General features: G+C 37.3%; 1 protein-coding gene across 2 annotated transcripts in view; it reads right to left on the bottom strand.

Moving 5' to 3' along the window:
* GRM5 (glutamate metabotropic receptor 5) overlaps positions 1 to 25,988 on the bottom strand; it is a 244,159-nt gene that overhangs the window by 35,507 nt on the left and 182,664 nt on the right. For both annotated transcript variants that reach the window (XM_030953066.1, XM_030953076.1), the window contains 3 exons: positions 14,411 to 14,657; positions 8,586 to 8,754; positions 5,404 to 5,530 (listed from right to left, as the gene is read on the bottom strand). In XM_030953066.1, the coding sequence (XP_030808926.1) occupies positions 5,404 to 5,530; positions 8,586 to 8,754; positions 14,411 to 14,657 (543 nt within the window). The remainder of the gene's footprint in view (positions 1 to 5,403; positions 5,531 to 8,585; positions 8,755 to 14,410; positions 14,658 to 25,988) is intronic.

Raw genomic sequence — 25,988 nt, 5'->3', positions numbered from 1 at the left:
AGCAAAGGTGGCTTTGCACAGGCAATGGAGGCAGCTGATGACTGGGCATGTGTGTGTCCTGCCACCTCTGCAGGGCAGGATTTGGGGCTGGTCACATCTTAAACCATGAAAGCTGGAGCACCTGTAGCTCAGGGGTTTGAGTGCCCAGTAACTGGAATATGTGGATTTAGCTGCGCACTGCAGTAAGAGGTAAAGCCATGAATCTTGGAATAGTACATTAAAGTTACTTTGTGACCATATGGGAAATTATTCCTTAATTACAGAAGTGTGCAGAATGATGGAACAACTGATGAATTACAACAATCAGGTCTATCCTTATGCCAGCTCTACTGTTTGATTTAAGTTTCACTAAAAAGTGCTGGCTCTGTGTGTTGTAAATGTTTTGTTCCAAATGCAAACTTTCCATAACATAAGGCACAATTACAAGTGGATCCTTCTGTCTTCCTCTTCATCCAGCCAGGGAGACTCCAAGCGCTGCTTGTTGAGCTCAGCAATATTGAATGAGCTCACTTGAGCCTGAAGTGCTGTGTGGCTCATGCTGGACTGGAAGCTGAAGTTCACATCCTATTTGGAATAAGCAATTAGGGAAAGAAAAGTGCAAACCCAGAACCAAGGGAGCAGAAAATGAGATCCTGGTCATAATATTGCCACCTGAACCCTTAACTCATCCACATACACCTTTTCCAAGAGGAATAGAGTGCAAGACACTTATGGCAATGGTTACATTTCCTTTGCAGTAAGAAAAAAAAAGGAAAGAGAAATAAGGAGCACAGAAAACAGGAAATCTCTGCTGATATGCATTTATGACACTAGAAATAACCACATGAAAATTGTGTTCTCCAACCCTTAGCCTCAATTATAGCCTTAACAATTATGATCAAAAAGCAAGGTCCTAGTAATGTTTCAGCAGAAAACTCAATGTCAGCATAGGCTAGATTGTGTTCTGACCTGTGTCAGACAATTGCTGAAATCACCCATGGCTGCAACATTTTTGCAAGATGGAATACAAGAAAGCAGCCTGATGTGAGCAAGCAGCTACCTTTTGAAAATATTTCAGGCAAGAGATGAATCACCTTCTGCTTGAGTGAGGGGCAGAATCCAGTCTTATGAGAAAACTGAGGCTCAGACCCTGCCACACACACTTTTCAGTCCTTTTCATCCAAGGGTTTTTTGGATAATCCATCTCTTATCTGTCACTTCCAGATGGGCAGTAAAATCACACTGTTATCCTGGCTTTACTGTACTTTATTTGGTGAAAGCATTTTTGTAGCTATAGAAAAAAAATAAATATTTCTGATGTATACTCTCACCATTGAATAGCAAAGAAAACATTTCAAGAGGTGTAAATAGTTAAGCTCCTATTTTCATGGGAATCCAATTAAGAAAATCAAATAGTCAGCATATTTGGAATACACAGAGACTGAGAAAAATGTCAATGCAACCTGAAAATAATCCAATTGTCACTGAAATTAATATAATCTAATTTTCTTGCCATTCCTGAAGTCACTAGACAAAACTTTGGATTTTGTATTGTTGTATGCTGTCCTTGAATGTCAGAAAGACAGAATAATTGCTTCTTCCTCACCTCAAAAGGTCCTTAAATATTATTGGTAACTGAACCAAGATGCTCCTACAAACACTGGAAAAGCTCTGAGACATTGAACAAAATTTATTTGGTCTTTTTAGAGCACCATTTTTGAATGCAGAAGGTCACATACTCAGATTCATCTAAAGCTTCTGAAAAATCAGCATTAGTGTTGGTCATCATCACTAAGAAAATCCCTCCACCCGTATCTAAACTTGTGTGGCATCTATTTCTCTTCCACCTGCTGTGAATAGAACGCAAAGAAGAGTTTTGAGGAAGAGAGGAGTGACTGGCATATACTTCTGGACTTAGACCACTGAGTTCCTCCTGCTGTAGCTGAGTCTGTAGCTCAGCCATGCTGGCTACATTACTGTGCAAACTTGGTGCTCTATTGGATGGATGCTGCCAACACAACACATGGGGACTTGGAGGGGCTACAGCAGACTGGGAAGCATAACTTGATATTAGGCCAGGAGGAAGAAAATGACTTCTGGTACATGTTGGGATAGTACATATAAATCTTAAGAAAATGAAGCAACTTACTAGGCTTCTGTCCAAGGAGGAGCCTGATCCCTGGGGAATTTTGCATGCAAAAGCAATCTGAAATTTGTGACAAAATAAAATATGGGCAGTTAACATTCTCTTTCTTGCCTCACCTTCACTTCTAGGTGGAGACATTTTCCAGTGACTGGTTTAATCAGGAGAAACTGTTGTTCACATTTACCTTTTCCACTACCTTTGGATTCTCCATGTCTTTCTGTACTTCAGCGCTTCAATGTCTTTTTCTGTTCTGAGAATAACTTTGTTTTCCTACACATATTGCAACCCTTCTGTCTTCCCCCTGCTGTATCTGAATTCTGATATTCCATACGTGTTTGAAAAAGTGCATTAATCTGTCTTCCTTTCTGTCAGTAACATCCCTGCCATTACGTGTTTTATTTAGTAAACTTTGTGGCACAAAACTGACGCTGACCATTGAGCATAAGAAAGATGTAAGCAGTGTTTTGTTATGTGAGCCAAGAAAAGATTCCAAATAAGTTTTTATCCAAGTTCAGATCTCTGGCAAACAGTGAGGTGCAGCTTCATGTTAAAAGCCATTTCAGGTGTGTGGCTGATAAATTTACAAGACTCTCATCTGAAGGTGATCTTGCAGGGAAGACTTATTCTAATGAGTTTTTGTATGTGTAGCCTTGTGGAGCTGACATTCCCTAGGAAATGGCTTTATCAAGCAAAGAGACTTAGTATGCTGCAGTATCAGATGTAGGGACATTTCAAGGAGATTGCTGTATACTTTAATAAACAGAAAGGAAATTTCCTTGCCAGAATAAAAAATACACCAACTTCTCCTTACTTTTAATGCACATTTATTACTAAATACTATGTTTTAAACAAGATTGAGAAGTAGTTTTTTTGCAAGCGCAAAAGTTTGCGCCAGGAATATGATCATTAAAAATAGAGCTCATTGTTTTGTATGGATGGGCTGGCAATAGATTTCTTGAAATCTCTTTGTGATACAAAGTTAAATAAGACAAGACACAGCCATCATGCTGATAATGAGCTGGGTGGGGACCAGGCAGCTCTGGAGTTGTGAGATTGGTGTGATGGGTGTCCTATTACTAGGAGGGCACATTCCACTAGCTGTGCTCATGGAGGCCAAAAAGGACTTAGCTTCCAAATAGGGCCTGCCAAATTTGTGCCTGGCTGAGGAACAAGTGTTAGATCTGCTGAGGAATGTTGCTTGGCACTGAAGTCAAGGGTTCCTTTGTGTACAGATTGATTTTGGTCCCCATAAAGGCATAAAATGCATGTCTGAAGCCAGACAAATGGTTTGCAAAATGTAATTTTGCAAACAAACACAAAATGTTTGCTCATGTAATGCAAAAATCTATCGGCTTGAGTAAAAATACAACTGATTTCCTTAAAAACAATCACTGATAGGTGGAAAACTCAACCTATGAAAGCTTTTGAGAGGCCAATCCATCTTACTTTTCCATTGTGAGGGCAAAGTCAGACTTTCAGAGGGTGAATCCTCCCAGGAGACCACAACACCATGTCATTGAACATGGAACAATGTTCACTGACATGGTGAACCATGCTTGAACCATGGAAATTTGCATGTCCTGGGGAGCCAGCTTAAAGCACAGAGCCTGAGGGTCAACTTGGGGCCTGGTCACTCCACTTTGGCTTACATATGGTGCTTAGTGTCTAATTACACAAACTTCACCAAGCCAGTGGACAGTTCCTTCCCACCACTGGTTCTCTGGCTCCTCTGTTGGCACTTAGAACAAATGCCCTCCTAACTGACTTGCAGCAGTTCCTTTTTTAGCTGATCTATGCTGGCTAAAACCTCAGGTGCTCATCTGAACAAGGGCCTGAGCTGGGATATACAATATCGCAGACAAAATCCCTGGAGGCTGAAGAGCTGACCAATTGCACTAGTTGACCTTCGTGTACTGACCAGCCTGGTGCACTAATCTGGTCCCTGCAACGTGGCCTTTGGCACTTCTGAGAAGTGTGCCCCACACTGTAGCCCCTCCCTCACTACTCTGTTTTTGGGGACACACACAGCCTGTTCTCCTTTTCTCCCCTTCTCCATTCTCCTGACACAAGAAATCTTTCCCTGAGAGAAGATTTGCTGGCTGGTTGCTGGTTGCTCAGGGAGGCAGAACTGGGGCAGCAAGACTGCGGAAGCATAGACACAGCAGAACTGGAAAGTCCATTTCACTGCTAGTCCAGTTTTCCCAGTTGAAAGATTTTTTTTCTCAGGGAAAGTGTCATGTTTGATGTTTTCTGAAAAGTACCACATCAGTTCAATGGTTAAATAGCATTCTTGCAATAATTTGGTAGCCAAGCTTATTTATTACAGCGATGCAACAGTCCTTAAACAGGAAAGGATTCACTTTCTGGATAAAAATCTGCCTAGAGGCCAAGCCTTGCCTCCCACTATGCTCTCCCACTTACATAAATTCACGCAGCAAACTGTATTTTCCATTGTCTTCCCTCACACCTCAAAGTGCTTCCCCTCATCTGTAGAAACTATATGCAAATCAGGTCTGTGACTTCTTTTAGAAAAAACTACCTGCCTTTTATCCCCTTGTCTATATAAAGCCTGGCACAGTGAGAACATGATCCCTGAACAGTGTTTTGAAGTGGTTTGTGCTCCGAGCATTTGAATACTTGAATTCTGTTTCTTAGTCATAAAGAAGAGGGGCTGTGGGATCTAATGTTGGAGTAATTTATCTCCAGAGAAGCCTAACTGGTATTCTGCAAGAGCACAGAGGTCTATACCAAGGCAAGGATGAACACTGTGTTCCAGAACACTGATGAACAAAGGACTAATGCAAACCAAAGTCTGTTTGCAGAACTCAAGCTTTTAGCAGCAGTAACTACAGCAACTAAATCAGAACTTTGTCAGATTAAAAAAGAAGGTAGTGTACTATTCCTCTTCTTGGGGGGATAATAAAACTCCTAAATTCAATATTTCTTAATAATTTCTTTGATATGCATTTATTTTCTGTATAGAAAGGGTAAGATCTGTATTACCAGCTAGAGGTTAGGACAGGACTGAACACAAAACCAGGACTTATTTTTTTTATTTCAAGATCTAGTAGTTCAGGTCTTTAGAAAGGAGTTGAACTATGTGAATAATTCCTGGATCAGGTTCAGGAGATATCAGCTTCAGCTCAAATTTTAGCTTTATCCCCATACTCCCTCTGACCAAAACCATTCTCATACTCACCTGTATCTGCCATTTGTTTATTCAGCTCATTAGATGAGCACTTTCATTGACAACCCAAGCACAACCTCAACTCATTTACCTGTGAGTTCCTCGTTGGGCCAGGAGCCAAGCTGGCAGGCTTTGCACGTGTATTCATCAGAGACATATTCATTTTCTTTACAAGGAGTGCAGGTCCAACAGCAACTCACTTCTCCTTTACGGATCACCTGAGATGAAAATTGACATTTTGTTTTAGCAACATAAACACATATTTGTGCTAACCCAGTTGCTAATTTAATTTTTTAATGTATTTTTTTCTAATAGAAGAGTTTTTGAAATTTAAGAAGTATAAGTGGAGGTACAGGATGACAAAAAAGATGGGTTTTTTCCCCTCTTAGAATTTGCAAAGCTCCATAGATATCATTGTGCCTACAGAAGTCAGTGCATGATAGTGAAGATACAAAATTCACTCCAAGGTGGTCCATACAGAGAAACATGTCAACAGTACTATGTCCCTAAGTGTTGGTTACCCAAAGACTTTTGGGTGCTTAATTTTCATCCACTAGTGAGTGATTTATTAAAAACTTATTTTTCCAGACAGCAAACTGAACATACTTTTCCCAGAATTATTTAATTACTGCATTTCTAATTACCATTTAAAGGTGAGAATCTTATTTTCTCCATTCTAACATCTGACCTGATTACTCATTTCATAATTTACTATCAAATGTTATTGCATGCTTAGGATTGAAATGCAGATTTTTAAAGACCCTTATTTATCATCTCTGGGAACATCTGTGCTTCTTGTCAATTTGTTTTTCTTTTGAAATAAAGTATTCCCAGTTTCTCTCCTCTTCCCAAACAGTTTACAAATACTTCCAATTATAGCATAAGAAATAGGTTGACCTTTTTTATCTTTTGCAATGATGAATTCAGAAAGTGTATTTAAAGCCAAATGTCTTTATTGGAATTTTAATTAAAAAACCAAACGTAAAAGAGCATAATCGTAAAGAATGGGATTGCTCTTTGCAATGCTGCAGTGAAAAACAAATTCTATTATCTAATTTTCATCATCAATATGGGGACTTGAAAAACTTCAAATTTTGTGGTTTGGTTGGTTTTGTTTTGGTTTTAATTTGTTTTGATTTTAATTATAGAATGAAAAGAAAAACAGCAACACCAAAACAGTTAGATTGATGGAAAGGCCAGGAGAGCACAAGTGATTTGTTCTGCAAGAATTGAGACTAGAACTACTTGCAAAACAGAATATCTGTCCTCCAGAATAAATCAAATTTTGGGATTTCTTTCATTTTGAAATAGAATGAAAAGTTGGAAAAAAGACAATTTTTTTTTGTATTTGGGAAAATAAATTTTTAGAAAGCTTTTACTAATTTTAAGGAATATATTTTGATTACCTTGACACATTGTAAAATCCATAATTTTATTTTTATGAAATAGTAAAGAAAATTAAATGGCAAAATAAAAACCCAATGTTATCATCAAAACACCTAGAATTCTATATGAACAATTAATTTACCATTTTCCATGTAACTTTCTGGTCAATGAAGATCTTCCGTAAAATACTTGGAATTTGACAAATCAATCAGGACACTGGTACATTGATTATTTCTTACCTATAACTACCAGAGAAGGATTATGTATCCTCCTCTAGAAATCAAGATAATGGTTCTTCAAGACTCAGAGTAAAGTCAGACTTTTTTTTGTGTTAAATTTCTTAGCTAGGAATTTATTCACCCTTTTATTTTTCATTTCCTGCATAATTATTTGTTGTATCACTTAACTGTAAATTAGTTTTTCTGTCCCTTTTAAGAGAAATAATCATCTTTAAAACAAATATTATCTTCCTTTCCCCTTGTCATCTGTAAAATCCTCTGAACCTGTATGTATTTAAATAATCATATGTCCACACTATTTCAAACATATAGAATTGTATTTGAGTTTTATCAGACCCTGTGGATGGATTCAGCAACTGTAGCTGAATGTTGGATAACATTACATTCAATTTTTAATTTCCTCCATTATAACTCAGTCACACATCTGACTGAGGTGTGTCACAAGTCAGAAGTTTGCAAGAAAACCACCACAGAGCTTGCTAGGGTGAAGGTTCCACCATCATCTGTGAAGACCATGAAGGTAAAGACTGTCAGGTAAACTCTGAGATTTATGCTCAATAACAAGGAGCAAACAGAACATTTCTGACACTGGGCTTCAAGCATATATCTAAGTGTGTGACGACTTGGCTTTGCAGTGAAGGATCATCTTGAGAGAATCCCTGGGAACATGGGCAGAAGGTGGAAGGGGAATGTGTTGATGAGGATCACAAGATATTTCAGCTGTGATGTGACAACAGATCATAAAGGAACTAAGAGCCACGCAGTTCTGAAGATGTTAGCTGTTTGTCCATCTCTGTCCTCCCCGTGTGTGACTGTGCCTGGAGCAGGCTAACAGACCCGACTTCAGCGACTGTGGGAGTAACTCACACCTGCATTTATGCGCCTGCAGAAGCTGTGTTCTCATCAGAACCAACTGTCCTGTCTGGGTGTCTTTTACTGTCAATTAAGAGAAAGAAGTCGTTCTACACCAAGCTTGATCTTAACTGTTTTCAAAGCCTACACAAGGGTGAGATGACTCCTCATGTGGAATAGCATATTATTCAGAAGTCTGACATAATTCCTTATGTCTACACTGGAGACAAATACAATCAGTCTGATGAAACTGACTTAAATAACTCTGCCAAAGACTAATTAGTGACCTAAACAGGGTGACTGTGTCCTAAAATTCTGTAAAACTCAGGCTAAAGAGATTAATTTTGCATTGCAGAGACTGGTCATGCTCCCACCAGCCCTTCTCTGCAGCTGCTTCCCAATTTTCAGTCATGCTGTTTTAACGAATGAGAAAATTGAGCTTCCAGTGAGACTTGTCAGAAATCACACCTGATTTTTTTTACAGCTGAGCATGCACATCTCCTCATTCCAGTGGCTTTTATATAAATGACTGCAAGGTAAGCTATGGACTTGCAGTATTTTAACTGTTCTGCAGGAAGCATCATGGGCAACAGTCCACAGATAGAGGAGTCAAGAAAATGGCAGCTTATTAAAATAGTGATATGATTATGATAAGAGTAAGAATTAAATATATAAGTCTGTACATTTTAATTTAAATGTGGGATACTATCTCCATGTAGAAGTCAAGAAAAAACTTGCTTTCAAATTTCAAGGCTGTGCATACTGCAAGACTGAAGCAAATGAAGAAAATATTTACCTTTATCTGGCCTTTTTCACAGGGTTCACTGCACACAGATCTGATGATATTACTTTTCTCTGACCATATTTCATCATCGTCCATTTTCAGCTCACCATTGTCCCAGCTGCCAACATTGATATAATCAAAGTAGTCCTTCCCCATTTGTTTGAAATTCATGATTTCATATCTTTGGAAACAGAAAGGAGAGACATATCTGAGTTGAGGAGAACATAATGAAATATTTCAAATTAAAGGAATACCATACAGTCAAAAATCAAGTATGTTGAAATGAAGAAAAAATTTAAAGAATTATGAGTACAATACCCTTGAGTATCTCACAATAGTTTCTGTGATATGATAATCTTGCTTTTCCTTTGTATGTTAAGTTGGTGGGTTGGGGTGTCTTCTTTGTTTGCTTTTTATTATGTTTTGTTTTGGATTTATTGCTGGGGGGTTTTTGGGGGTTTTTTCCATCACCATAAAAAGTTCTCTGAACACTCTGGGGTTAAGTAACTCTGTTTTTGGGAATGACTATTTATTTAAAGAAAACAATGAAATGAGTCAAACAGAATTAAATCTGTGCACCTTCCAGCCCTGGAAGACAATTGCACGTGGAGCCCCTCTATAGCAGATGTCGAGTAATCTAAACCTATACTGCCAATTCTTAACATTATGTCTTCCTCATTGTCTGCAAGTGCTTCTTCCCTTCTTGAGGGAAGAAGATGATAGATAAACTCTTAAAATGGGGTAGAAGCAACTTCTGTGTGATCAAAGGAAAGTTCTTGTGCTCTAAGACTGCGAGATGAAATTTGGTGGGGCACCCAGAAAGGAATCAGGCATCACTCTTAAGGCACAGAGTCCAGGAATCTTTCTTTGTTTTTTTTTTTTTCTTTCTCTTTTCTCCAACATTGCATCAGTAAATGCTGGTCTTTTAATCTCTATAATAATTTTTATGTAATTCCTTGGTGATTGAAAGACATTTCATTCCTTGTAAAGTAGGATGTGGAAGAGAAAAAGTACTCATGAATCAGTCCTAGGCTGCTTTTGGGTCAAAGATGGAGCTCATCAGAGTTTTCAGTTTCATGTTCCTCTTCCTCCTACTTTCTCTTCAGTTCCCACACTCCTGCAGAAAGTCTGTGGAGCCACATAGGACTCACTTTCTCCTACAGCTGAACACCAGCCCACCTTTTTGCCATACAGGCCTCCTGTGCTTTTAGCACTATTTATAAGGCGTATTTGAAAAGTTGGGAAGCTCCTGAAGAAATTGTTCCATGCTTTTCTTTGCCTCTTTTTTAGTGCAGTTAGAATTAATATGTCTAAGCAATATGAAATTTGCTGAAGGCAAACAAGAAAACAATGTAGACCAAGAAGGTTATGACACTCGACTTTTAAAAGCTGTCTCATAAACAAGGAGACATCTTTTTCCTGACAGTCAGCACCAAATTAGTCCTGAAGGCAAAGCATATAGACACAGTTGCATTAAGAGTGGTATTGTAAGTGTGTAATTTATGAAGTTCAATGTACAAACGAGGAAAATAACCTGCTCATTAAATCAAACAATCTCTCTAGTAAGATACCCTGCTGGGTTTAGATGGAGTAATTTTCTTCTTAACAGTGTCTGGTATAGGTTTGTGTTTTGGATTTATGCTGAAAACAGTTTATAATATAGAGATGTTTTTGTTATTTCTGAGCAGGATTTATACAGAGCCAAGGCCTTTTTGCACTGTCAAGTTGGCAAGGAGGTTGGGAATGAATGGGAAGTTGAGAGGAGACTCAGCTGACCCCAAGTGAATACTCTCAAGGAGTATTCAGACCACATGACATCATACTCAGAACATAAAGTAGAGGGAAGAAGAAGGAAAGAGGGGATGTTTGAAGCTGTGGCTTTTGTCTTCCCAAGTCACCATTATGCATGATGGGGCCGTGTTCTCTTAGAGATGGCTGAACACCTGCCTGCCTACGAAGAAATGAAAGAATTTCTTGATTTGGTTTGCTTTGCTTGTGTGGATGGCTCTTGCTTTTCTTGTTAAAATGTCTTTATCTCAACCCATGAGTTTTCTAGCTCTTGCTCTTTCAGTTCTCTTGCTGATTCTATTGGTGCAGGGCTGAGGAAGCATCTGCAAGGTACTTGGTTTCTGGCTGGGATTAAACAATGACAGATACACTGATATATCTCTTAAATTTTGAGGAAACATTTTTAAGATGGACAAGCAGTAGCCATACTATATCTAACATCAGTATTTTTCCTGTCCTGACGTAAGAAAAAAAAACAAACAAAAAAACCAGGAAAACTGTTTTATAATATTGTCCATCTATTGATCTCAAGATGCTTTACATCATAAAAAATTCTGTCCCAGTGGGGAAATGATGGTACAGCAGGGATTCAATGCCAAATTCACACGCAGAGCAGGATCAGGACTGCAAGCAGCCTCTAAAAGGAAATGAAAGTGGAGTCTGACTGAATGGACCATGTGATATTACACACATTATATTGTTCTTGAATCTTTACAATGAAGAAGAAATAAGCACATGTAGAATGAAAAATTTGTTATATTTCTACATTTTGAAATATTTCAGTTTCCATATTGTATAAAGAAGGAAATGTTCACAGCTTCAACAATGATCTCAAAGTTGGAGATATGAATGCCAGACTGACACAAAATAATTGAATCCAGATAACACAAGCATAAACCCAAAGAAACAGACTTGTGCACCTGGTTATAAACTAACGTTTTTTCTGAGGTTCACAGCCATAGTAACAGTTTGTCAAAGATTAACAGACTAACCAAAAAGTTAGCACCAAAGCCACAGTAGAGCCATTATTCAACAATGTCTGACACTCAACACACCCATGAATATAACTTTGTTAAAGTTTTCAGTTTAGGGTTTCATGGGCAGACTAACAAAAGTACTGCCAGTGTTTGACAGGCCACAGAACCTAAACCAATGATCCTCTCCAGTAGTAGTTCCATGCATACATCACAAGGGGAATACTGGAAAGGAACCTAACAAATTTAATACAGTATTGCCTTAATAAGTCTTGTCTTCTCTGTGGAGAGTAGTATTGATGGATGGGTAGAAATAGCCAGATTCAGTAAGCCCATTGCTACAGTGAAGGCTCATGAGTCACTGGTTCCCTGGAGGCTCCTTGAGATAATACAGGGACAGTTTGTCACTTTAGGATAGGAGAGACCAGATGGTACAATAGCACATTTCCAGCAGTGCTCTAATCACTGTGCAAAATACTTGTTTCAAAACAGAAGTGCCATGATATTGTTAGGAACACACATTCTACTGGTAGCACAGTCAAAACATCAGCATCTTGTTTTTTCTTGCCTGTTCTTCCCTCCTCAATTTATTCTTTAGAGTTCTGATAGTATTTACAGATAATTGTTATCTTTCTGAGGAGTCATGGCTTCCATACTCTGTTTTTATTTCCATGTCTCCTGACTCACATAAAACAGGCCCTACACTAGACTGCTTAAAACTCAACGTACACATAAAGGACTTTGAAATAGGGTCAGGATTCAAAACATCTTGTAGGATTAATCATCTGTTATATAATATCAAAACCTTTTTTCTATACATTAAAATCCTGAGTTATCTAGGTCAGAAAGGCTTTTTATGTTCTGATTTCCTGCTTAACACCACCACCACAGTACAGCTGTGAGGATTTAAATTCCTGTTTTACAAAGCAGAGATGGAGTTATCAGTGCAAGGCAACAGGGCAGATGAGTTGTTCCAGTATGACTGCACCATCTCCAAGCTCTTGCAAATACTGTTTGACAATGCTTAAAAGACTATATACTACTCAAAACCTGGAAGTTAGAAATGGAACTCCCTATAAAATCTTCTTAATCATGAAAAAGTACATTTTGACTCAATGTTGCCTGACTTAAGCACATAGACTGGATTTAATGATGTGACTATTGTTGACAAATAAATATGATTCAAAAGAAAACAAACTCTGCAATCACTTTGTAACCACTCACAGTTCATTAGTTTGAGTAGATACAAATATCACACAAATCCAGGGAAGCTGGACCTTCTTAAAGTTGGGCTATCCTGAGGTACACATTCCACATGGTGTCCCCATGCTCCTCAGGGAAATACCTATGTCCAATTGTGACTGAGTAAATGACTTCACATGACATAATTTCCTCATCTTAGAATTTAAAAATATCCAAGATATTCAATTAAATTCCTTGCAACAAATAGTGCTAAATTATTCTTGTTAAGAATGACAACATGAGGAAAAGGAAAGCAAAAGATCATTTGCAATATTTAGATATTGTTATTGATGTTGTCATGTTACATATTTATTTTTGGCAGGTCACACATCACTCATTAATCACAGTCATTTTCATACAAGAGACTGATTGGAATGGTGTAGGATACAGTCCACTGCATCTGAACACCTTTAAAACAAAAAAGAAATAATTTTAAAGAAGCCTGAGATGTCTTTTAAAAATAATTTGTGCAGAAAAATTCAGACTTAACACCTTTCTTCAAAATTCAGCTATTTGTAAAAATAGAAACATTTAGCAGAAGACAGCCTTGCTCATGCTAAAAATGCTCTGAAAATAAATTTCCGTCTGAAATTTTCCTAGGTTTCTGCCAGTTTGTCCCTGAGTTCTCCTACTAGCTCACAGTGCCCTTCCTTAGAGTCTGATTTGGAAGAATTTGAAAGTTTGTGCCTCCAGAAACAGACACAGACTGCTGTGTAGGCGGCTGTCCTGCTTGCTTTTGGGGAGAATGCTGAATTTACAGGTCTGCAAATAGAATGAAAAAAAAAATCAGGTTTGAAACCACAGAAATTTTTGGAAATGTCAAAATATTTTGACCAATGAGTTTAAATTTTCCAACTCCTTTCTACTAGGAAGTTAATGATTTCCTTTTTTCCACATTAGTGGGAGGAGACAAAATTTAAATGAGTATATAGGATAAAAATTTTCCCTCTAATCATCTGTTTATATGGAACCATAACAAAGATGTTTAAAACCTTCCAATAATGTGCACATAATGGGTTGTCTCGAACAAAACCAGAGCAAAAGCAGTGAACAAGGCAGAAAATACATCAAAATATAGAAAACAAATATAGTTTTAGCTTGCTGTTCTTCCTCTGAAAATTCAGTAGCCAGAAACCCAGAAAAATCCCAACCTCAAGACTGTTTCCAATGTGCATTTCTATGGATACAGGTGTCATAGAAAAACTTGTCTTATATTTCATAGATGTATGTATACATATTCATGCATGCTACCAGCAAAATAAGCTTTGTTTAAATTCAATTTGTCTTAGAGCAGCACAGTATGGATTGATAGCTTAGTGTGTTATGCAAGTGGAAAAATTTCATTTGGAATATATGTAAGCAGGTTTTTTAACAATTCTGATTTTAGAAAATCCCAGATGCATCAGTACATACTTCTGATATTGTTTTAGCTTTCTTAAGGAAAGAACTAAGTCTGCTATGATTGTTTATAGGTCAACCAAACACATACACTTAAAAACCCACATAAAGAGAGAAATAAGCTGTGGTGGACATGATCTACAAACATAAAGGTCTGATAATTTGTTTTCAATAATAATACTTTTAAATGGTACAGATGAAAATGCAAATTAATGCAGGAAGCTTTTGCACCTGAAAGCCCACATCTCTAACTTGAAATGCCATAAAAAATGCACATTAAAAAACCCCACAACCCTATTTTTGCAAAATAAGCACAGGAATCAGGAAATGTAAACTAGGAGTATGAGACCTTAACTCTGTTGCAAAGTCTGCACATACCTACTATGTGCTGTTATCATCTCTGCTACTAAACAGTTTGGCAAATGTCAACTTTACCTTCCTGGTGAGTCACCATTCTCATCAAACAAGATCATGTCCCCAGAGACCCCGGTAAAGTTAGTCTTCATGAGGGATTCCAGGAGTTTCCGACCATCTATGGGCTTCATGGCATCACAGAGGCCCACGTAGCCTGGGCACAAGGACAGCTGCATGTTGTGGAGCCCATAGGCCATGGAGTATATTGCATTGATTACAAAGCCCATCTTGGAGTCCTGAACATGCTGGGTCCTCAGAGTCATCTGGCCTGTCAGGGAACAAGCAGAGGGTTTAGTGAATAGGGCTGGGATACAGCCAGATCTTCAGACATCTGCTGGTGGCTTAATTTTTAACAGTGGGAAAGGTATTTTAAAAGTCTTAAATAGCTCATAAAAGATGTTTTTATTGGTACACATGCTGACCATGTTAGAATAAAAACGAAGAAAGGAAACGAAGAAAGAAAGAGGCTTTCTTTAAATATTGTATTATCCAAATGATATATTTCTCTCTGCAGCTCATCAGCTCACCTCATGTACGTTGGTTTTAATGTACTGCTTTTTCATGAGTATTTTTAAAACATGCACCTTGGACACTATAACCTAATATATTAGGGAACCCAGAAACTTCTCTCCATCTGCAGAAATTTCTTCAAACCTTCAGAAATATTAGTTGAAGTATAAATGCTAATAAGAGGTTTATTCCCTAGAAACCTTATAAAAAAGTTCCACTTCTGGAAAATCAGTGAATTCTGCTGCCCAGAGAAGCTGCCAATGCCCCATCTGTGGCAGAGTTCAAGGCCAGGTTGGGTGGGGGCTCTCAGCAGCCTGGTTTGGTGGAAAGTGTTCTTAATTATGGCAGAGGAATTGGAACTACATTATCTTTAAGATCTCTTCCAAGCCATTCTACAATTCTATGAAAACACTTTTGTTTCAGAGACATGAAGCTAATCCTGTGCAAACAGAATGACCTAGGCACCATCCCTTTTCTGTAACAAAAGTTTCCCCCAATATTTCTTCTACGTCTCTTGCTCCTCTCTCTTTACCAAGTGAGGATAACAATGCAATACAGATGAATACATTAAAATATCTGTGAAGGGTTTGACAATGTGGGTTAGGCAATGACTCTGTTTAGACAGAATTGGTGAAAGTTTCTTTTTTTTGGCTTTCAAAACACGATGTTTGCATTTCTGTTCTTTATTTATGCTTCTGTAAAATGCACAGAAAAATAAAATTCAGCAGCACCTTGAATACCTTTATTTTTATAGCACACTGTTATTACTAACACAGATTTCCTCTGTTGACAGCACCAGGCAAACTAAGGAATGGTAGGCTGGAGATTTTCTTTCCAGCTGCACTCTGGACACAAGATCTTTAATACTGGGGAAGTGAGAAGAGTCAGAGATAAAACAACTGCATCAATGGTGCTGGATATTTGTCTGACACCTAGAAAGATTTGTCTCTGGAGGCAGGACAAAAAAAAAAGCTCTATTAGAACGTTTGCTCTGCTTTTATCAACCAAGCAGTGACCTTAGGAGCTAGGGAGTCCCTTGTGTGGGCAGCCCAGAGTAAAGGGAATGTAAATAACCTGTCCACTCCATGAGAGTCTACCTGCCACAGAGGCATTCGTGAGGGGCAGGGATGGTGCTCACACCTGCCTATCTGAGCTGCAGAGGCAGCACAGTCTGAGATGTATTTTATGCCATGAGAAGATTGAGGCACAGACAATATTTTTCTTGAAAGAAATGAAGGCTAATATATGACTCTCAGGGTGGCACTCATGTAGTTTAACAATATCCATCCAGAAGACAAGAACCCATTCTGATGGGTAGGCACCTTCATTGGAAAAGGGTAAGAATCTCCAGCTGGTGATCAATTCTGCCATAAAGCAGCTATGACTGCATACAAACACACCTTTTCAGTGGTGAACACTGACACCACCCCACTGTTCTAATCACTAAAATCTATTGCAGCACTGGAAACACCAGGAAGGGTAATAAAACATATAGTTTGAACTGAAAAACACTGTGTAGAGGTCAGAAAGTAAATGAGAGAGCTGAAAGATTACTTTCCCCCCTCTGTTTTATGTGGAAGCTGGCACCACCTTTTCCAGTCAACCTCAGGAGCAGTGATTATTAACATTTTTGGAAGGCTAAACAATACAAACTTGAAGTATGTTAATGAAAAAAATAAACTTGGAAAAACACACAGTGCTGCTCATTTGTTCTGTTCTACCAAGGTATTTCTTTTCCCTAATTAAAAATAATAGGCATAAAACTGCAACAGTGGAGTACATGTAAAACCCATATTAATTGAAATTAAGGGGAAAATTGAACAAGCATATTACACTGCAATACATAAAACTTGTTTTAACCAATTATTCATCCACAAAATTAGCACCTTACACACCATGCAGTTAATTACAGTAGCCATTAGAATGAATCAGATTTGCATTGGCAATATTATTTATCATAAAACAATATTTCAGCTGCTTTATTGCATATGATTGCTTAAAAATCTAATAACTTGCTTCTTAATTCTTGCTTTCCACTGAGCTTTGTGCTTCAATTTTATGAAATTATTATTCTGATTTTCTTTAAACATTGAACCTCATTCTGTTCACCTGATGATTTATAATGAGGCTGCTTAGCTCTTCCTAGAAGCTGCTGGCAATTGTCAATGGAGTTGTGAGGGATTTAGCTGCTCTGAGAATTTTAATATACTTCCTACAGCTGCAGAACACATTCACCTGAGAAGTTAATTGCCTCACTTGGCCATATAGGGACAAATTCAACCTGCCAAGGTCAGTTTATAGTACCACAAGATTCTGTATTTAAGGGAATATCACAAAAACTAGGACAAAATAATTTTTTTCTCTTTTTATTATATTATAATAAAGTCTTAAAAATGCCAGCATTAAAAAAACCCAATCAAAACCAAATCTAAAAGTTACTTTCCACTCATTTCACAAAGTATTTTGGCATGCCAAACTTGAAGCATATAAGTAACCCTTTCCCCAGTAACCCTAGCAGTGGTTTTAAGGTCAAATACACAGGCTAAAAGGTAGTCTCTCACTCAACAACAAGAACAAAAAAAGTAAAAATATTTTAAATCTATCTCTGCAACAATTATACTTTAGGTAGCCTTAAACACATTTTTCACTCAAGAGTTCTTGCATATTGCTCTTGCTGGAACTCTAGCACATGTTCTTGCCCTTATTACTCATCCATGAGTTCTGTCTTCACTCAAGAACCTTTCCTGACACAAGGTCATGACATGGAAAGGTGGCACAGATGAATTTAATGGGATGACAGTGTTTGGAATATATCAACCTATTTACGAATCCATGCTGAAGTTTTCAAAAGGGCACATAGGGGAATGGCTTTAAATGGAAAGAGGTCCTGTTTAGAGGAAGAAATTGAAGGTAGTAAGTCGTGGGAGCAAGTTGCCCAGATTAGCTGTGAGTGCTCCATCCCTGGATGTGTTCAAGCCAGGTTGGATGGGGCTTTGGTCTAGTGGAAAATGTCCCTGCCTGTAGCAGGGTAACTAAAACTACTTGATATTTATGGTCTTTCCAGTCCAAACCATTATATTCCATGATTCTATTGTATGATTAACTATATGGAGATGGCCCAGCACTAAACTCCTCATCCAAATTTGTTCTTTTCTGTTGTCAAGTCTCCAAAGCACACAAATATGTAGATGATGAAAAAGAAACATGTTCCTTCACTGAGAAAGTGATTCTAACTAGCAACGGTTCATTTCTTGGATCTATTTAGAAACAATTAGTGTACTTATGGGCAGTGATCCAAGAAAGCACTTATGGATGCTGTTAGTCCCTGTGCATGGTGAGACAGCTCTGGACTGCTTCCCATGCTCCAGAGCTACTCCGGCAGCTCCCAGAACTGGTGGTCCTGGCTACCAGACACTAATAAAATAGTTCTTCTAAGAATGATCCCCTTCTTCCAAATATAGAAAACAAAACAAACCAAACCTACGTCTTTGCAGCAAATTCTGAAAATTGGCTACTGTTTCTAGTACTGAGCATGAAATAAGCATTCTTTAATAGATTTCATTATTTTGCACATTTTTGATGTAAAACTTCATTCTTCTTTTCTTTTGCAGATTTTTACCCTCAAAGAAGATGAAATACAATTTTTTCTGCCAGCTTGTGATACTACAAAGCCTCATCAAGCAAGGATGTTAAAGAGTGCAAAATTATTATGGTTAATGTGCTATTTCTGCTTTTTAACTTTTCCAAAGATGACAATACTTTGCATTTTTTAAGAATTAATAAAGGGTAAAAGGAAGAGCAAAAATACTTTACATTCCAGGCAATCCCTCAAACCCTTATTTCATTCCCTCAGGAGAAATAGGAGAACAAAATATGGGACAAAATATGGGAGAATATTTTTTTCAAAGTGCAGAGCAATTTGCTTGCTTTGCAACGAGTTTAGCACTGAAATGAAGGGAAATTGTTAGTGTTTAATAATAATAATAATAATAATAATAATAATAATAATAATAATAATAATAATAATAATAATAATTTAAAAATTCTCAGTGATCAAAAGGCTGTCTATTACAAAGTCATAAGAGGCATTATGATGAAAACCACAGGCATATCCTCCAGCCTCCAATTATTTCATAATGTTCCTCCATGATCATATCACAATTTCGTTTCTATACCATTTCCATAAATATGCCATTAAAATATTCAGTGATTCTTTGTGATAAGTTTTGTTTTGAGGGACAAGAGGCTGATAGAAATGAGTTCTAGTTTTGCTGGCAAGTATGTCCCGCATTCACATTCTGCTCACCATACTTGAAATCCATCAACCAATGTGTTTTCCTTTTTCTTTCCTTTGCTTTAGTGAATTTCTTAAAAAAAAATCAGGACAACAGTAATCTTTCCAACAAAACCATGGTAGTGTCTGTCTTCTGCAGGATCTAGTGTGTGGCTTCTTATCTCTGTCAGCAGTTGTGCTCCTTGGGAACATATGTAACTTTCCCTGGATCTGTATGCTCTGGATGACCTGCCACCAAGTCAGTCATCCCAGAAACACACACTGAAGAAATGTGTGGTATCTTGAAACAGAGGAAAGGTTGTACATGAGAACCATATTGTTCATACCTAGTTAAATTGTCCTTGTTTAAAGATATAGAAAAAGACTGATTTTGCAACCTTTTCCAGAGTCTATTATCAGAGCTTTCTAGCAAAGCAATGTGAAATGATAAAGTAACTTTCAGTTCTGTATAGTTTGTAAGGTTCTGGGTGTATTTTTCTACTAAAAAATCTATTGCAGTATTTTTTTTCCTATTTTAATTTATTACAGGCTCTTGGAGTGAAGAAAAGAGGCATTTTTTGCTCTGTGGGAAATTTCATGCAGTTCAAATGTCCTTTTTTGCTGGGAAATGCAATTTTGATGCTAAGGCAAAACACATAGCATAAAACTGAAACAATATGAAGGTAAATTAAAAGCTTGAATCAAAGTTTTTCAGTGTTACTGAGAAAAGAAAACAAAAAATGACCCATTTTAATGTTGCTATGGAACATATTTGAAATTTGACAAGGAAGTACTTTCCAGTGTGATTCCCTCACCCAATGCTTTTCACCAGTTCTAACTCTCACTCTTCTTAAATGAAAGCTGGTATCAGCACTGTTACATTTTACATGCTGAGTAGCACCAAAATGCTGAGAATGACCGAGAGACAAAATTCAATGTATTGAAATCCAGAGATGACTTTGAAAAGCTTTTTTCCGAGTACTTAGTTGGCTTTGGTGTTTTACATCTATTTAAACCTGCACAGAAGCTGCTAACTCAGAGCGCTCACAAATCTGCTGAGAGCTGGACATTCAACCCTGGGTGCCCACAAAGCAGAGTCAGTCTGACTTCTCTTGTCAAGTTCAGTATGATCAGCAAAAAAGAGTATCAGCAACAGGTAGTCCTAGGAGAAGGTAAGTAAATGGATACCTATTTCTCCATATAATTTTCTTAACAGTACTATTCTTTCTCTACACAATTCAGTTTCTTTGGTCACAAATTGCAACAAAGCTCAACTGCTACAGGTGCAAAAGTACATTAAATGGTGGCATAAAACTCTCTGTACTTGCAAACGTGCTTATACGAAGTATTTTAATCTATATGGAAAGTTGAGCTGCTGAGAGAAAAGAATAGCCAGTTGAAACATCCAATATGAAACATATATAATCTGAATAAATTTAGTTATAAGTTAATTTTTAAGGCTAGAGAGACGTGATCCAGATAGCTCCCAAGGTTCAGAAAGGCAGAGAAAAGGAATTGCAATATAAGGAAGTCATATTAGGTTTATCATCATCATCACATACATCTAATATATTGAAGGAAGAAATCTGGGGACAAAAAGGGAAGAAAAACCAAGTGCAGTTTAGTAGTCAGACTTTGGAGGAGCTTGATGAATTCTGTAACAACAATGAGAAGATTCAAGCTATTGAAGTGTTTGAGTTACAGATGTGTTAAATTCAGGATTAATTAATTTCAAAAATATAAACCAGAGCATATAGCAGTTTTTAGTGTCACACTGCTTCTTTCACTGAATCAAAAAAAATAGTGATATGTCTGTGTGGGCTCCTGGCTCAGATTATATCAGGCTGCTAGAAAATTCAGATCTGGATTTATGCCTTACAGCTGATTTGCCTTTGGAAATTTCTGGATCTGACCCAGCATCACTGTAAAAGTAGTAATAACTGTGTTTGAGTTCCAGGTCTGAAATGTGGGGCATAAAAATGAGGACTGGACCATAATTTGGCTTGCCAGTGCCCAAGCATGAGTATCAAACTGAATGACACACAGGATTTATTCAGGGGAATTAAAATGCTTTCTACTTCACTGTTTAAAAACCAGAAATTAATTTTAACTTTTTTTCTGCTTTTATTTGTCATCTAAAATACAAGTATAGGAATGTTAAGTCTGAGGAATAGGATGTTTAAATGTGACATATTCCTTGAAATATGGAAAATACCTTTCTGTTCTGACAGCACTTGTGTTTTGTTGGCTGAGTTCTGATTAAACCAGTTTTGGCATTAGGGCCTACATTTAATCAAGAGATTTGGATGTTGCAGTGCAAAAGACTCGACAGTCATGTTTTATTCCTTCATTCTATCTGGAAACCCAAAAGGGACATTTGTTAAACCAAATTTCTGTTCATCTGAAACCGTGGACTTTCTGTGTGTCCCTTTGTACTCATTAAAAATAGCTGGAACTGGATGAGATTCAGCAAACGGGTAGGTATTTTTTGCACTTTCATTTTATGGGCACATTTGTACCTTTAGCAGAAAAACTTTTCTCGTATTTATCCCAAATTTCCCTAATCTCCCTTCCTGCAAATAAACTCATTTATTCTTAATCCTCTTCTAAATTTCTTGGAGATACATTGGTCATCCTTCTTTGATGAGAAATTTTACACCCTCAGGAAAAGCACTTTTATCTCAGAGAAGACACATGGTTAATTCATGAATGGAATTTGGGATTTTTGCACTCCTCTATGGTGCACTCAGAAAGCCCAGCAAATCACTGCCAATCTCCTTTTCCTGGGAGCTGTAACCAGGACATCTGTACATCACTGTGTGTTCTTCTTCCCTATAAACCCTGTCACTGGGTCCTTGCTCCCAGCCATGGCAGACATAAGCTGCTTTCCTCACTTTCAGTGGCCCCTATGTCTTGTTTGTGGGTGACCTTTGTCTGTGATGACCCAGCCTCTATAATTTCCCTTTGTTTTCTACTTCACTGCTTTGAACTGCAGTATTTAATGTCAGGACCCTGCTGTAAGTACCTGCACAAGTCACCTATCACCTCCCTCCAGATTCTTGTTCCTTCTGTTCCTTTACATGAAACTGCTATTTTTTTCTTAAGTCTGTAGCCTCTGCCAATCAAAGTAAGATACTGCAGATAATCAAAGTAAGACACTTCAGCAGTATCAGCCTCTATTTATTTACTCTTTATTGTCTATGACTTAGATCACAGATACTTGGGATGTGTATTCTAGTATTGCTCTGTGTTTGAGCATCACCATAAATAATGCTGTTCCATCCATGCCTCCAGCTTTTGCACAGCATGGGAAAAATAATATCACTTAACAATGCAGGCAAAATAAATAATTTAAAAGACTGGTAAGTGTAATAAATAGGCTTCTGCTCCTGGTGACTTTGAGGACTTGCCTTTTTCCAGTACTGTCCATTGAGCCAGAGGTTCGCCACATAATTATGTTGGGTTTTGTTTCTGCTTGGTGTTAAGATGCATTTTTTAAAACACCCTCACCAGGATGAAAAGGTACTAGGAATTCTGTCTGAAAGAAAGCAATTGCATAAATGTCTCATCTTCAAAGGTCTAAAGGCAATCAATACCAAGGGATTAGATTAGCCTTTTGAGACCTGAAGCTGGTCACTGAGTGGAGTGAGTTACTCATATGGATCAGCTAGCACACCTATTTATGAACTTCTTTGAATTATGGTCTTAGATATTAAAAAAATCTCTGACTGGTGCTAGAGGTGAAACCAACCACGAATCTTGTAAAATCCCCAGTGTTTGGAGGCCATTAAATGTCTCCTCTTACACATGCATTTTAAATTCTTTGTTCTGACTCTTGTTCTTCAGAGGTGGCTTGTAGCAGCTTTCCTGTGTCATGGAACTGATTACACTGAAAATCAAGTCAGATAAGTCTGTGAACTTCTCACTTTCTGTAGTGCTCCAGCTGGGCAGAAAATCAATGTTCTTAGCAGCGACAGCAGTGACACACATTTGGATTAGGAAAGTATGTTCTAATCTGCAAATGAAAAATGAGCTGGATGCTGAAATTTTCATCTCAGTATGAACTAAGCCTATGTGTAGGAATGGAAACTTTTTAGTCCTTAATAGAAATGAATGGAAAAATAAACCTTTATTGTTTTTTGGATTATCTTTGTTCAGCTGATTTCATAATTTGATTATACATGTCATGCTGAATCATGTATTAATTAATAACAATACCTTCCCTTAAAATGTCTATGAATATTTTATGTTAAAAAGTGAGAAAAATACTCACAAGTCACTGGAGATGGTTACAGTTGTTTATGGTATCATGTATTTTCTGTCATAGGGATAAATGTAGCCTAATATTCTACTAGTCAGGATTCATCAAAGCAAATGAAGAGATTCTAACAGCTAAATTCATGGCTGATACATAGGTGAAGTCAGTTATTACTGAGATTTCAGTCATATCTTCCTGTGTTTATTTTCTTATTGAATAAACTTGACTATACTGTTAACCATTCTTTATGTTTTTGTGACAACACAACTGGATTACAGAGAACAATTAATTTTGTTTCCCACTAATATAATGGTTACTGCCTTTTATATAGACATATTCATTTAATAATGACTTTGTATATTAACATCAGCTCTAAGCTTATCTTTTTATCTTTATTCGAAGAAGTAAAGAATTGCTTGACTTTTGATGTAAAAAATAGGTTTTGACTTCTCTTTAGCACTTCTCAATGAACTTAATCTCATTAATTGTAATCATATGAAACACCTGTAGCCTAATTTTTTAGTGTGTTTGGGGTTTTTAATATTTTTTTTGAATGCAGCTTCTGGAGAACACCATATATTTAGTTAAATAAAATAAAGACATAGTCCTGTTTTCTTACATGGTGAAATCAGAACCAAAACTAATTCCTCATCATGCAGAAACTCTTAGGAGAGTCTGTGAAACATTTATGACCACTGAGGGCAAGTATCATATTTACAATTGTGAAGTCTGAACTGAAGGAATTTAGGACTCACAACTTTGACTGTTCAAAATAAATAAATAGTAATATAGGAATTGAAAAGACATAATTTTCAAATTTGTATGGGTGATAGGAAATGAGGCAGAAACAACAACTACCGTGCCAATTTCAAATATTCATGGTAATTTTGATCTTAAAGTCACAGCATCAAATGTCTCATTCTTGTAATTCTCAGTGAATACATTTATGTCTTCCTTGCTGGTTAATCCACAGGAAAATCTACAACTACAATTAACATTTTTGCCCTACAGCAACAAGAGAGAATTAAGGCTTTTTAAATCTGGTTTTAATAATTTTACTGTATGCATCATGGTCCACCTCATGCCATGTTTTATTAAAATAAAACTGAAGAAAAGGAAATTAGAGCTATCTATTTGGAAAAAAACCCCGTCTTTTCTATTCATGATTTTCAAATCAGAAGATTTGGATTTTTGCACCTTTTTTTGTGTCTTTGACATTCCTAAGTTTTAGGAACCGATTGAGCTGTGGTTCTTTGTGGGAAAGCTTCCAGCCATGAGTGCTATTCACACCAAACAATTCATGCTTAATGATTGTCTTATGTCCATGACTGGTGAATTCATGTATAAAATAATTTCTCCCTGCACCCCCATGATAATTTTTCTGTGGTGGTGAATTTTATTTTAGGTGCTATAAAAGACTCTTTAGGCACTTACATTTCATAGTTCCCAATCTTTCACATAAAATATAAATTAGATTCTCACATTGTTGGTAAAAGGTAAGTTAAAAAAGAAACAACAAAAAAATCAAATTGAAATGTTTTTTACCTGGCACACTGATGGAAACCAGGTATTTATTACCCTGAATCCATCTATGTCCACTGCATTGACATCTCAGGAAACAGGTCTATATTATCATGGGGAAATCAATGAAGTTTGCTGCTCAATATGCAGCAGCTGTCAATAGTGCAAATAAAACCTGTCTCAAAATGTGTTGGAAGGGTAACAGAACAAAAATAATGGGGAAAAGTGAGTAGAGTGTGGAAGGTGTACACTGAGATTTTGAGATTCCTAGATTCAATTTACGTCTCACTCACAAACTTCCGCTGAGACCTTGTCCAAATCAAAAGAAAGACTTTAAGATCATTAAGTGGAATTTAGGTAGGAGTTTGTGTTGTGTAAATCCAAGACTCTGATCCTTTAAGATATTTCTTGGTCTCATGGGTGTGTGAAGATATTCACATTTTTACAGGGGAAGAACCCTTGGGGTTTACAGCTGTGGTTGGATGAATGCCTAGCACAGCACCACATTATCCCCAACACTGCCAGAATACCAGAATACTAATACAATGGTATTAATGACTTCTCAAGCATCAGAAATAGTTAAAAATTTGCCCAGAGAAATACAGAGAAGGAGAAGGGGCTTGTGAAACAGTCCTCCTAGCCTCAAAGGAAGGACTCTGAACCCAACCAAAGGACCCTTTCCAGATAGTCCGGGGTCTTCTCGTTGAGGTACTGAGTCACTGGTTCCTGCTGTGTCTCTTCCATTTGACTGGTGCCAGAGGGCTCCATACTCTTTGGAATGCAAGACATGGGTGACAGTTCACAGCCTAGACAACACTAATACTGCTTGGCATCTCATGAAATAAAGAGCAATTAACAGAAGTAATAAATTTAAAAAAACACCCCTACAAAACCCCAGAAAAATGTACCACATCTCTCTGTAGTGCACAAATGACAATATGTGGGAGTTTTTGCTAAAATTAGTACAATTGAATGAAAATAATCAGCTCTAAATGGCATATCCTGAAATGACCCATGGCTGAAAGAAAACCTAATGA

The sequence above is a fragment of the Camarhynchus parvulus genome, chromosome 1 (assembly GCF_901933205.1).
Source record: "Camarhynchus parvulus chromosome 1, STF_HiC, whole genome shotgun sequence".
Taxonomy (NCBI): Eukaryota; Metazoa; Chordata; class Aves; order Passeriformes; family Thraupidae; genus Camarhynchus; species Camarhynchus parvulus.
This window is presented reverse-complemented; position numbering and strand designations above follow the sequence as displayed.